We start from the raw sequence: 13829 nt of genomic DNA on the forward strand, positions 1-13829 counted from the left end.
CCTGGTGGTTAAAAATGACTGGGGTGAGAGAATGGTTTGTATGTGTGAGGTTGTCTTAGGATCACAGGCTTTGTATTATGGGAAGCATAGCTTTGCGGCTGCTCTGCCATGATGTTGCTGGTAAGGGGCAGTGACTGATTGCCAATGCTTGTTCAGGTACACAGTGACCTTTCAAACATGGTATGGGCCTAAAGGTCTTAAAGCAAATATGCAGTGAGTGGCCAGTTCCACAGGGAATGGCATGTGGTAAGATGAGTTGAGTGTGTGGTGCTGGAAAAGCACAGCAGATCAGCTAGCATCGGAGGAGCAGGAGAATTGATGTTTTCGGGCAAGAGCCCTCCATTAGGAATCCTGATGATGGGTTCTTGCCCTAAATGTCAATTCTCCTGCTCCTCAGATGCTGCCTGACCTGCTGTGCTTTTCCAGCACCACACTCTTGAGTCTGGAGAAAGTGAGGACTGCAGATGCTGGAGATCAATGTGGTAAGATGAGGCCGGTGTTAAGTATGACTAACTCGATAGGGGCAGTAGTGAATGAGGCACGGTCAGTAAAATATGGCGAGTAAGCATGCTCGGTCACGTGATAGAAATCCCTCCAAAAAACTGGATGCAACTTTGATCTTGACCAAAAGGCATAGATTCAGTTCACTGTCTTTACCAGTTCTACTTGGAGCTTATCAGCCCGTTAATTTTTCAACATCATTCTTTCATCCTGAACACTCACTTAGTTTTTCAGAGTACCCCACTGAGTGCCAGGCTATTGCCAGAATTGGCAGTCACTACTCGACTCTTTCTTCTGCTCTTGTTCACAGAATGCCTTTTACAAACAGGCTTTCCCCATTAACAGGCAAGTGTAAAATAGATCTTTAAACCTACACAATCCAGAGTATGAGTGGAATCATCAGTTCTAATCTTGTGGTAAAGATACAATCCTTGTCATGCTAAATGAGTGACCTTGAAACAGAATTAAAATGTTGTGAATTCTGCATCCAACTACGGTTTGTACCAAGTTACACCCAAGTTAAAATGCCTGCTAACTGGAAATCAGTAACAATGAGGTCATTTTCATTCACCTCCATAAATCTGGACCTTGGGCACTGGTAGAAATTCCTCACAATAATTTGATCAATTTCAACTACACCACAATTAATTTTGCTGAGCCTCAGATTTCTCACTTTACCCACAGCTAAATCATTTCCTTCCATTTCCAAAACAGTCATGACCTCCCCACCTCAGCTCCACCATGTTTTATCACCTTCCATCCCCATTTTCTGTAGACATAATTTATTGGTGCTTAATGCTGACATTGGGTATGAAAAATATAAAGCGTTATTTTTTCCATACACTGATTCCTTTTGCTATTCACCAGAAATTAGTCCCGCACTAAACTCCTTGGACCCTTTAACTTCACTGGACCAGATATTCAAAAAATATTGGTTGCGAGTGCAGCCAAATGAGTTAAGCTACCCAGGGCACTTGAAATCCCTGAGTGTTTGAGGTTCACGGAGGATAACTTAAAATGCTGAAGCTTTTGCAACTTGTGCAAGATGCCTGGGTCTGGCAGCCCATAATGGATATATAGTGCTCTGTCTGCAGTTACCTATACTTATGATTTCTGATATGTGCTTTCTATTTTTCCCCAGAGCTGCTCTGGAAGATGATGCATACAGTCGCATGAAACAGGTTCTGCGTTGGTACCTGTCTGGGTTTTACAAGAAACCAAAGGTAAGGCAACAGGATAGTTACCAGGAGAGAGACCAGTGGGAAGTGTGATGGGTACCACGGTAAGGTGTTGATGGCCAAGAGATTAGAGTGGTGGAACTTGACTCAGTGATTTGTAGTTTTTTGCCGCGTCATGACTGGTGCTTAGGACACCCATTTGGAACTTGTTCATCTATGTAGTTCTGCATTAACCGTGCAAAATGTGAAGTTGGGAGTGATGGGCAAATGATAAAATATGGGCAGCTGAGCTTTGCATGTTGGAATTTGTTGAAAATGGGGATGGAAGGTGATAAAACATGGTGGAGCTGAGGTGGGGAGGTCATGACTGTTTTGGAAATGGAAGGAAATGATTTAGCTGTTGGGTAAAGTGAGAAATCTGAGGCTCAGCAAAATTAACTGTGGTATAGTTGAAATTGTTCAAATTATTGTGAGGAATTTCTACCAGTGCCAAAGGTCCAGATTTATGGAGGTGAATGCAAATGATCTCATTGTTATGATTTCCAGTTAGCAGGCATTTTAACTTGGGTGTAACTTGGTACAAACAGGCAGTTTCACAACATAGTTGTTGGTGTAAGATAAAGTTGTGAAAAGATTAAAGCTGGTGTCATCTCAATGCATTTTAGAAGCTGAGGATAGCAGGGAGGTAAGAAAGAGGAGGAGTGATAAGGTTTCTGATGAATTCTGCCAATAATGTTATGGGGTGAGGACACTCCCAAAGAAATAGAGAGGAGACAATGAAACAATTGTATTGTCAACCAAATTAAACCCAGTGAAGAGACAGGAAAAATGTAAAGTATTCTCATTATAATCACAAATGATGTGGTAATGTGGGCAAGAGGAAACTAAACTGGAGAATTGAAGCAAAATTTGGTTAAAGATGAATCATAGGTTTGCAGCGTGGAAACAGGCCATTTGGCCCATCATTCCATGCCAGTCAGCAAACGTCCACCTATTATAATCTCATTGCCAGCAATTGGCCTGTAGCCTTGAATATTATGATACTTTAAGTGCTCATCTAAGTAGTTTGTAAATGTATTAAGGGTTCCCTTTTAGGCAGTCAGTTCCAGATACCCACAATGCTCTGGGTGAAAAAGCTTTCCTCAAAGAGCATTGAGCTGGACATCACTGTGACCTCAGAGAGGATGGTGTTTGGACAAAGAGAATAATTGACAATACAGTGCCTGGAGTGAAGAAGGATGGTTGAGTGGGTAGCCATTCCATGGAAAGATTAACTGAAGGCAGTAGGACACATGTCAAAAATATAAACTTGGCGAAGGCACAGGCTGAGAGGAAGGAGAAAGTACAAATGGCAGTTTAGAATAAGATGTAATTTCTCAAGGATGAGAGCTGCAGGCCAGAGAACAGATATTAACATAATCACACTTAAAATTTCTAATAATAAATGCTAAAGCCAAATACATTCAGCATTTTAAACAATTTCCCAAACAAAAAGGTAATGTGCATTCTAACTTTATACAGGTGATCATATCTGGCATGAACACAAATGTAGAAGAGCTGGCTGGTGACATTTGAAGCTTATTCTGAGATAACTAAAGTCTTCCAGCCTTGCTTAATGTCATGACAGCGTACTGATTTGTACATGGCATCCTTCACCAGGCTGAGACTTTGCCTGTTAAAGTTGAGTCTGCCCTTGAAACTGCCTGAATCCAGACTGGCAGCCACTTTAAGGATGAATCACAATAACATGAGAGAGGGTCTCTTTGTTAATCTTTGTTTCCTGCAGGGTCTGAAAAAACCATACAATCCTATTCTGGGAGAGACTTTCCGCTGCTATTGGTGCCACCCAAAAACTGACAGTCGGACGTTCTATATTGCAGAACAGGTAAGCCCCTCTTTGACTTGGTGCATGTTTCATCCCCCTCCATTGTGGACCATGTAAAGTAAAAATATCAGGCATTGTTTCAGATGTTACAGCACAGAAATTCTAACTTGCATCATGCAAAGATGAATCAACTTTGGAAGGGGAATTCTTGTGAGTTTGAATTATAATATTTCCTTTTCTGGAAGAAATATCAGATGAGTGACCGATTCAAACAAAAGATCGGTAACTTGAAAAGCCTGACCTGAGCATTTCCAGAATTTTTATTTAATGTTAATTTCTACCAACTGCGCTATTTTGCTTTTCCACAAGTTGGATGAATCTGTCTGCAAAGAATGTGTTGGGGTGGATCTGTTTCTGTGGGGACGTTGGATACGTGTTGGAGATAGAAGTTTTGATTGCTAGGAATAACAATGCCTGAAATGGTATCAGGAACAGTGGTATAGCTTTAATGTCTCTGCACTAGTTCTCCAGAACCCATGCTAATGTTCTGGGGACATGACTTTGAATCTCACTATGGCAGATGATGAGAATTGAATTCAATAAAAGTCTGGAATGAAAAAAACCTAGTCTAATGTCAACCCACTGCCATAAAAACCCATCTGGTGCACTAATGTCCTTCAGAAAAGGAAGTCTGCCATCCTTACCTAGTCTGGTTAATATATTGATTAACTATCCAATATGCCATTAAGTATGGACAACAAATGCTGGCCTAACAGTTGGGCCACACCCCATGAATGAGTAAAAATATGGATACAATGGGAAAAAAAAGGAATCATGGAGGTTTGAGTTGAATGGGGATGTCAGTGTCTAAGATAAGTGTTTTGCAAGGTTCTTCTTTTAAGGAAAGTATTGATGGTTCAGAGAGATTTGTGATCCATGTGAAAAATGTTTCCTGAACAGAAAGAAAGTTCCAGAATGACTGACTGCCCTTTCTGCTCCATCACAGGTATCCCATCATCCCCCTATCTCTGCCTTTTACATCAGTAACAGGAAGGACAATTTCTGTATTAGTGGTTCCATCCTAGCTCGCTCCAAATTTTATGGTAAAGTATTTAAGGGCAATCATATCTTCCAATGATTTTACTTTTATAATAATCATTTAGTAGTGCAGACATTGAACATTGTTGGAAAAAAGATACATTTTGTCAAAGTGTGTTCCTTTGCTATTTGCCACACCAAGGTGGCGATCAAACTAACCAGCCTGTGCTTGCAAAATCCAAAACACACTGTCCAAGATTTGATCTGATTCCAATTGGACAGCATTTGCTAAATGATCCTGAGTATGCTAAGAATTATGCTGATAACAAATTTTGTATTGTGTAATTGGGCTCACAGTGGTATTTATGCATGTAAGTTATACCTGTCAATATGTATACCTGTCAATTGTTCTTCATGTCTGCAAAGAGCATATACACATTGTGCCTGGTTCAACTCAACAGAACAGGTAACAGCCATTCTGTGGTTCATTTCTTAGACAATGCCTTAAATTAGAATCAACTTTAAAATTTAATCAAAGTAGTTAGTTGTCAGTCATCATCGAACTGGTGCATTATCTATGGCAAGGTTTGTACCAATCAAAGTCCATGTGCTAACAAATCAACATTTTCCTCTTTTACAGTACATATATTTTCCTTTTACTTTGGTATTCCTTGCAAATTGTCCCAGTTAAAACAACAAGAAAATCTTCAACAAAATATATCATTTTTCAGCAATCCTGAATTACCATTCTAGTTTGACGCATATTACAGGGAGTGGGATTTGATGGGAGGAGAGGGAGAATGGCTTCCCTTTAGTAGCATGAGATTGTGAAAATGTCCATTATGTGAATAATGTACATAGGGGCAGCATGATGGCTCAGTGGTTAGCACTGCTGCCTCAACCAGCCAGGAACCTGCATTCAATTCCAGCCTCAGGTGATTATCTCTGTGGAGTTTACGCATTCTCTCCTACCCGCAACCCCCCCCCCCACCCCTCCCCCACCTCGCCAGTTGTGTGGGTTTCCTCCAGGTGTTCTGGTTTCCTTCCATAGTACAAAGCTGTGCAGGTTACGTGGATTGACTTTGCTAAATTGCACATAATAGGCAGGGATGCGCAGTCTAGATGGGTTAGCCCTGGGAAATGCAGGGCTCGAGTAGTCCCGTTTAAATATGGACCATGATAATCAATTCACTATATAACATTATCAATTAGTAATCTCACACCAACAGGAGATTCTGTCTTGAACTTGGGTCTGAAACCATTCAGTCACTTGGTTCTGTATCTGCAGCTGTAAAACACATTGGGATGATCTGATTAGAGACATTCTATGAATGCAAGTATTTTTTTCAATTTAAAGGGAGCTTGAACCTACTTGCAACCTTTGCTCCACCTGAAGTGGAAGGTGTTCCAATCCCTATATCCACACTCATCCAGATCAACACAAAAATTGTTTTAAAAATGTAAGGCTTGCTGTTCAGATACATAATGGTAAAGAGGATCTTAGGGCATTTAAACTCAACATTTCACATACTGATAGTGAATTCTGTTAGATTGTTCCTTTTCAACTGTACTCTTAATTCTGTTCAGACCATTGAGATTTAAGCTGCTTCACTTTCTGAGAATGTTTTGCTTCTCTTTTCCATTACAGGGAATTCAATGTCTGCCATATTGGATGGGAAAGCACAGCTGCAATTCCTTAACAGACATGAGGACTACATTATCACCATGCCATATGCACACTGTAAAGGTATAGTTCTGGCTGCTTATAGCCAAGGTGTCTCTACAATTTGTGGATATACACCACAGTACAGAATTCGAGAGCAGTTCTCAAAATATGATCGGAAAGGCTCTTGGAATATTAAGCACATTCTTTGAGAATATCAACCATCATGTAATCCCATTACAACCTTTAGCTGTTTCAAGAATTGTAATGAGCAGTAATCATCTGGATTTGGTTACTAAGGCTGGCAACTACTTCCAGTTGTCAATCATCCTCTTAAATAATTTGATTCCATAGCTTTTGTCACTCTTTCCAAAACACCTGTAAAATACAAATACATGGATGAACCAAACTTTCAGTCAATATTGATCCCACCATCACACTCACTGCTCCACTATTCGTGAATATTCAAGGAGCCAATTTGTCCCACTATCTTGAGCTCCCTTCCTAAGTTTTTCTGCTTTGCTAACTCCATCCCTATCTCTAAATAACTCCAAGACCTTTTTTCTTGAAAGGTGATTTTATGATTTATGATACTTCTGTTTTCCTCAGTTTCTGTCTCCACTCTGTAAAAAGGAGTCATGATGTGGAAGTGCCGGTGTTGGACTGGGGTGAACAAGGTCAGAAGTCACATGACACCATGTTATAGTCCATCAGGTGATAAAGGAGCAGCATTCCCAAAGCTTGTGATTTGAGATAACCTGGTGTCATGTGACTTCTGACTTTGTGAAAGGGTAAATCACAAAGGCCAACCTCCCATCTATAGAATCCATCTACCAGGCCCACTGTCAAGGAAAGGCTTCCAGCATTCTCAAAGATCCATCTCACCCTGGCAATGTTTTTCCACAACTCGGGGAGAAGGTACAGAAGCCTGAACACACACCAGCTGGTTTCAAAACAGTTTCTACCCTACTGTTGTTAGAATACTGAATGGACTCTCAGCCTGTACCTGTGTTGTTTTTTTGTTTTTGCCACTGTTTACCTATTATTTATTGTCTATGCTACTTAACTCTGTGATCTGCCTGTATTGTTCGCAAGACAAAGCTTTTCACTGTGCCTCTGTACATATGACAATAAATTCAATTCGGTTCCAATTGCTGTCGATGCCCACCTTCAATACTTCCTGCACAATTCAGTTTGGTCCTGCTTCCACTGTGTTGCCCATTTCTTAAACAAATAAAACCATAAGAAATAGGAACACAAATGCCATTTGGCTCCTCAAACCTGCTCCACAATTCAATAGGATCATGTCTGCCCTTTTCCTGTAACTTTTGATTCCCCTACTGATCAAGAATCTATTTCAGTCTTAAATATGCAAAAGGACTCTGCCCCATAGCTCTCTGTGGCAAAGAGTTCTAAAGACACACAACCCTCAGAAGAAATTCCTCCTCATCTCATCTTAAATTAGCATCCCTTTATTCTGAGACTATGCTCTCTGGTCCTAGACTTTCCCATGAGGGGAAACATCCTCTCAATATTTATCCTGTAAAGTGTTTAAAAATCCTGTGTTTCAATGAGATCACCTCTCATTGTTCTAAATTCCAATGAGTACAGTCCCAGACTGTTTAGCCTTTTGCTCAGAAGACAATCCCTCCATACCAAGGCTCATCCAAGTGAAACTTCTCTGAACTAATTGCAATAATATCTTTCCTTAAATAAGGGGACCAAGATTGCGCACTGTACCCTAGATGTGGTCTCACCAGCATTTTGTACAGTTGTAGTAAGATTTCCCTATTCTTGTACTCCAATCCCGCTGAAATAAGAGCCAACGTTCATTAACCTTCCTGGTCACCTGCTGTATGTTAGCTTTCGGACTTTCATGCACAAGTACCCTCGAGTTCCTTTCTGCTGTTTTTCTTTATTTTAAATAATGCTCTATTCTCTTGATCTCCTTTCCAGAATGAACAGCTTCACTTTCCCACATTATACTCCATTCACCAACATTTTGTCCACTTGCTTCACCCACCAACATCTCTCTGTAAACTGTTTGTATCCCCCTCACCAACCTGCCTTTCCATCTATTCTGTACCATCTGCAATTTTGGCTACAGTACATTCACTTCCTTCTTCCATGAAATCATCCATGATTTCACTCCCAAAGTCTTTACAAAAGCTAAAGATTATCTGTTTTTTTTACCCTAGTGAAGGGTTCCAGTATCTTCACACAACCTTTTACAGCCAGTAAGAATGAAGGAGCTGGATATAATTTAAAATGGAGAAAGACTGCAGAAAAATCATGAGGGGCATGGATAGGGTGAATAGTGGAGATCTTTTCCCGAGAGTGGGGAAATCCAAAACTAGGCATAGGTTTGAGTTGAGAGGGGAAAGATTTAAAAGGGACCCAAGCGGTAACTTGCTCATGTAAAGGGTGGAGCATGTATAGAAAGAGCTGCCAGAGGAGGTGGTGGAGATTGATACAATGACAACATTTAGAAGACATCTGGATGGGTATATGAAAAGGAAGAGCTTAGACACATATGGGCCTAATGCTGACAAATGGGACTAGGTCAGAATGGGATGTCTGGTTGGCATTGATGAGTTGGACCAAAGGGTCTGTTTCCGTGCTGTGAGATTCGAAGCTGCAGCAAAGGGATTGGGAGTCCTTGGGCATAAATCACAAAAGTTAGCATCTGGTTCAGTGGGCAATAGGGAAGGTAAATGGAATGTTGGCTCTCATTTCAAAAGAAATGTAGTATCAAAGCAGAGAAGTCTTGCTAAAACTACTCAGACTCTATTTAGATCACATCTAGAATTTGTGAACAGCTTTGGCCCCTTTATCTAACAAAAGACATACTGGCATTGAAGACAGTCCAGGTAAGGTTCACTAGACTGACCCCAGAAACAGAAGAATTTTTTAATAGGGAGAAGTTCACTAGGTTGGGCCTGTACTTGGAGTTAGAATGAGAGGTGACCTTATTGAAACATATAAGATTCTTATGGGGATTGGCAGGATAGTTGTGGAGAGGTTATTTCCCCTACTGAGAGAATCTAGGACCAGAGAGCACAATTCTCAGAGTAACAGCTCACCCATTTAAGGCAGATGTGAGGAGGAACATCTGAGGGTAGTGAATGTGTAGAATTCTTTACCACAGAACTGTAGAGGTTGGGTTATTAAGTGTGTTCGTGGCTGAGATGCATTATTAATTTTAAGGGAATCTAGGTTTATGGTGAAAAGGCAAGAAATTGGAATTGAGGATTATCAGATAGTCATGATCTTATTAAATGGTGGAGTGGACTCAATAGGCCAAAGGACAACCTGCTCCTACATTTTATTTGACAGGAGTATCGTTCTTTTTATTCTTAGTTATGGGCTTTTATGAAACTCATGGTCTCAATCCCTCTCCATTTTATTGTCTGTGCAGAGTTCAGGGTGAACATTGGAGGATTTAGCAGACTTAAAAGTGGACAAATACCCAGGTCCAGATGAGTTGTATCCCAACCTGCTGTGGGAGACAAGCGAGGAAATTACAGGGTCTCTGGCCCAAATTTTTAAATTGTCTCTCACTACAGTGACCTGCCAGAGGATTGAAGTACAGCAGATGTGCTTCCATTTTACAAGAAGGATCATAGAGATAGACCAGTGTGAACAATAGACCAGTAAATCTAATCTTAGTGCTAGGGAAACTATTGAGAAAATAGTAAAGGTCAAAATTAATCTCCATTTAGAGAGGCAGGCCTTGATCAGGGAGAGGCAGCATTGATTTCTCAGAGGAAGATCATGCCTAACAAATCTGGTTGATGGGTTTTTTTTTGAGGAGATAACCAAGTTTGTAGATGAGGATAGGGTAGTTGATGTATTTTGTAAGGATTTTAGCAAAGTGTTTGACAAGGTGCTATATGGGAAACTGATAACAAAGATAAATCACATGGGATCCAGGGTAATTTGGCAAGATTGATCCAAAATTGGCTTAGTGGCAGGAGATAGGGTGGTGATAGAAGGCTGTTTGTGTGATTGGAACCTATTGTACAGTGGTGTCTCTCAGATCAGTTTTGGGTCTCTTTTTTGTGATATTCATAAATGATAGTGATGAGAATGTGGGAGGGATGTTAAGTAAGTTTGTGGATGACACTAGGCTTGGCTGGGTGGTTGATGGTGAGGAGGAGCATGGAAGATGGATTGGGCAGATTAGTGATTAGAATTTAATTCCGATAGTGTGAGGCGATGTACTTTGAAAGAGAACAAGGCAAGGGAAATTCAGAGGAATGGAGGGACCTTGGGGTGCTTGTCCACAGATTACTGAAGGTGGCAGGACAGGTTATCAGGGTGATCAGGAAAGCATGAGGCATTACCCTTTACTGTATCAATCATGGCGTAGATTATAAAAGTATGAAGGTCATGTTGGAACTGCACAGAAGTTTGGTTAGACTGGAGCACTGTGTGCAGTTTTGGTCACCACACTGTAGGAGGGCCTGCCGAGAAGACATACTGGGATGGAGGGTTTCAGTTGTGAAGAGAGGCTGAATAGGCTCACATTGTTTTCTTTGGAGCAGAGAAGGTTGAGGAGAATCCTGATGGCGTTATAGAAGATTGAGGGCTATGGACAGCGTGAATAGAAAGCAGCTGTCCCCCTTAAGGGTCAATAACAAGGAGGCATAATTTTACAATGAAAGGCAGGAGTTTTAGAGGGGATCTGAGGAAAACATTTAGACCCAGCGGGTGGTGGGAATCTGGAATGCAACTATCCGAGAGGGTGATTCAGGCGGGTAATCTCAACCTTTCAAAGAAATACCTGTTATGACCCTTGCAAGTGCTCATCCGTTCAGGGCTGCAAGGTGGGACTAATGTAAGTTATAGTATATTTTTGACTTGATGGGCTGAAGGGACAGTTCTGGCCTGTATGATTCTATGAACACCGGTCATAGTGATGTTAGCTCTACTTTCCCTCAAAATAAGATAGAATCATTAAATATTCTGCTAACTCTTACCATGTGGGGAAAAAAAACTTGTTTTATCTCATTTTGAGTAAATGTATTCACTTTCTCTGTTCTAGGGCTTTTGTATGGAGCACTAACTCTAGAGATGGGAGGGAAGATAACCATTGAGTGTGAAAAAACTCAGTACAAAGCAGAGCTTGAATTCAAACTGAAGGTAAGTGATAAACTGTCCAATCTTTCAGTTACACAGCTGGATGTGTTATCATATTAATGTTTCGTGTAGAATTACATCAAAGAACGTTGACAGGCTCAAATGCATGTGCTTTTAAGAAGAAGTGTACAAGCAATGGAGTAGACTTCAATGCCTAAGTCTTAATCTGGTATAAGACCAGCTTGTTGTAGAGCTCATTGAATTTAGCGAAATGAGAATTCAGCCGATTGTGCCATGAGCAAATCAGTCCATTAGTTTAATGCCCAGGTGAGGTTTCTCTGTGTCAAAAGGCTTCTAAACAATTTGACAATTGTTCAAATACTTAGCAAACACTTCATTCTGATGCAATTGTAATTACCTCTTGTTTACTGGCAGCCTTTCCTGGGAGGCAGTGATGCTGTGAACCAGATTGTGGGAAAGATAACATTGGGAGAGGAGACACAGGCCACACTTGAGGGGCACTGGGTAAGTGTTTGCAGCTATCTTGGGGTTTGAAAACAAAATCGGTTTTCTTTTTAGAGCAATTTCTGTTTTCCTAAATTTCCTCCCAGTGAATTTTGCAAGGTGCCTCTAATTGACTGGCAGCTCTTGGAGCTAGGAGGCAAACCCTGATATTAGGCAGGTAAGTGCCCAGTTGGGAGGTTTCAGATTGGCATTGCAACCAGTGGGCAGGAGCACCAAAGTGACTATTAAATTCAGCACAGTGCATCAGTGTTGTGGTATTCACTTGAGTCCTTTCAGGAATTTGAATGAGTACCTTGACTTTTCTGATATTTCACATTTTATTTTTGAATGAGCAAAACTGCCTCGAGCATAGTCTATTAATTACATGTCGTCCCCAAGTTGCAAATAGGTTCTGTTCCAGAGTCCTATGCAGGACAACATAAAGCAGCAGTTTGTAAGTATAGGAAATGCTCATATGTCAGGTCTTTAAACAGTAACATTCATAAGTACGAGCATTCGTAAACAGAATTCCTGTACACAAATGTTTTAAACACAAGTGTATGTTAACCTTAGCCCCTTTAATTTATAACCATAAGGGAAAATCAGGTTTTGTTTTACATCTGAATCATGTCCTAGCCCACCACATTACTAGTACCGTCCAGACTGAGAGGAGTTGTTATGATCATGTGAGGAATCAATTTACTTCTCTCTTTTTCTCTGTCTCTCTGTCTGTCTCTCTGTCTGTCTCTCTGTCTGTCTCTCTGTCTGTCTCTCTGTCTCCTCCTTCACACAACATGGCTCTTTAGAAACAATACACTTGACAATTCAATGAGTGTTTATCTATTAACTATTTACTGTAATCATAAAAGAACAAATCAGACAAGTTTTTTGTAAAGTTCAATAGAGAAGCAAATTAAATTATACTTAAACTTATTAAGAGAAATAATAAGATATATCCTGACTTGTATGTTTGTGTGCCCCATTCAAACACAAAACAAATATAGAGTACAGAGTGGGAAGGATTGATTAACCAAATGGATTGTTAAAGGTTAGTCATCTCAGCTTCAGGAGTTTCTCAAATTTAGTGTCTTAGGCTCAATCATCACCAGTGACTTCATCAATGTCTATCATAAGGTCAGGTGTGGGGACGTTTGCTGATGATTTCACAATGTTCATCACAATTCTCAACTAACTCATCAGATACTGAAGCAGACTATGTCCAAATGCAGCAAGACCTGGACAATATCCAGGTTTGGGCTGACAGTTGGTGAGTAATGTTTGGCACACAAATGTCAGGGTTCAAACAGGGTACAAAGCTTGCAAGGTGGAATGGAGAGGGGGATCCTACATGGTCTTCACTTGTTAACATCCCCACAGCTTGTTCTCTTACTACACAGAAAGCAAAAGTTTAAACATAAACAAGATCTCCATCAGTTGAATACCTCAGGGTATGGCCTTGATACTTGTTAATAGGAACAGGATATGTGGTTTTGTCAGGTTTCATGCATCACTCCACTTGATGGATTTTTGCAGACATGGTTTTTCCGTCTTAATGGATTGATGTGTGGAAGATACAACAAAGATAGCTACCCAATTTGTATCATTGTAAGTTTAAGTCACCTTTAGTCTGAGTTTTTAATTCAGGTCTCCAGTTGTTTGATTCCAAAAAAATCATCATTTGATATAAAATATGATTTTCTGACAAACCGTAAAGCCGATTTTTGCTGATTCCATATTGACCTGCTATTGTTTTTCTTCAGTGGCTGCTTTTCCTTACCAAATGAATTGAGGAAGTCTTGTGTTTTTGATGATGATGATAATCTGGACATTGTTTGGCTTAGTGATGATGGACCAGACTGACCTGCCTCTCACTGAGCTGAACTTTACAAAGGATGGAGGCATCACAGATTTGCCCCACAGACATTTAATGGCTGTTGGGACTTTAATTAGGCTGAGGCAGCACTTCCATTGCATTTGAGAGGTAGTCTAACCTCTGAGAGCTGTTGACCAATCAAATGGCCCACTGCTCTGTTGGTCT

General features: G+C 40.5%; 1 protein-coding gene across 3 annotated transcripts in view; it reads left to right on the forward strand.

Annotated features, from left to right (window-relative positions):
* LOC132824384 (oxysterol-binding protein-related protein 8-like) overlaps window positions 1-13829 on the forward strand; it is a 135379-nt gene that overhangs the window by 103279 nt on the left and 18271 nt on the right. For all 3 annotated transcript variants that reach the window (XM_060838792.1, XM_060838795.1, XM_060838794.1), the window contains 6 exons: window positions 1643-1724; window positions 3466-3564; window positions 4511-4607; window positions 6191-6289; window positions 11253-11350; window positions 11723-11812. In XM_060838792.1, the coding sequence (XP_060694775.1) occupies window positions 1643-1724; window positions 3466-3564; window positions 4511-4607; window positions 6191-6289; window positions 11253-11350; window positions 11723-11812 (565 nt within the window). The remainder of the gene's footprint in view (window positions 1-1642; window positions 1725-3465; window positions 3565-4510; window positions 4608-6190; window positions 6290-11252; window positions 11351-11722; window positions 11813-13829) is intronic.

Source organism: Hemiscyllium ocellatum, chromosome 18 (genome assembly GCF_020745735.1).
Source record: "Hemiscyllium ocellatum isolate sHemOce1 chromosome 18, sHemOce1.pat.X.cur, whole genome shotgun sequence".
In the NCBI taxonomy this organism is placed as follows: Eukaryota; Metazoa; Chordata; class Chondrichthyes; order Orectolobiformes; family Hemiscylliidae; genus Hemiscyllium; species Hemiscyllium ocellatum.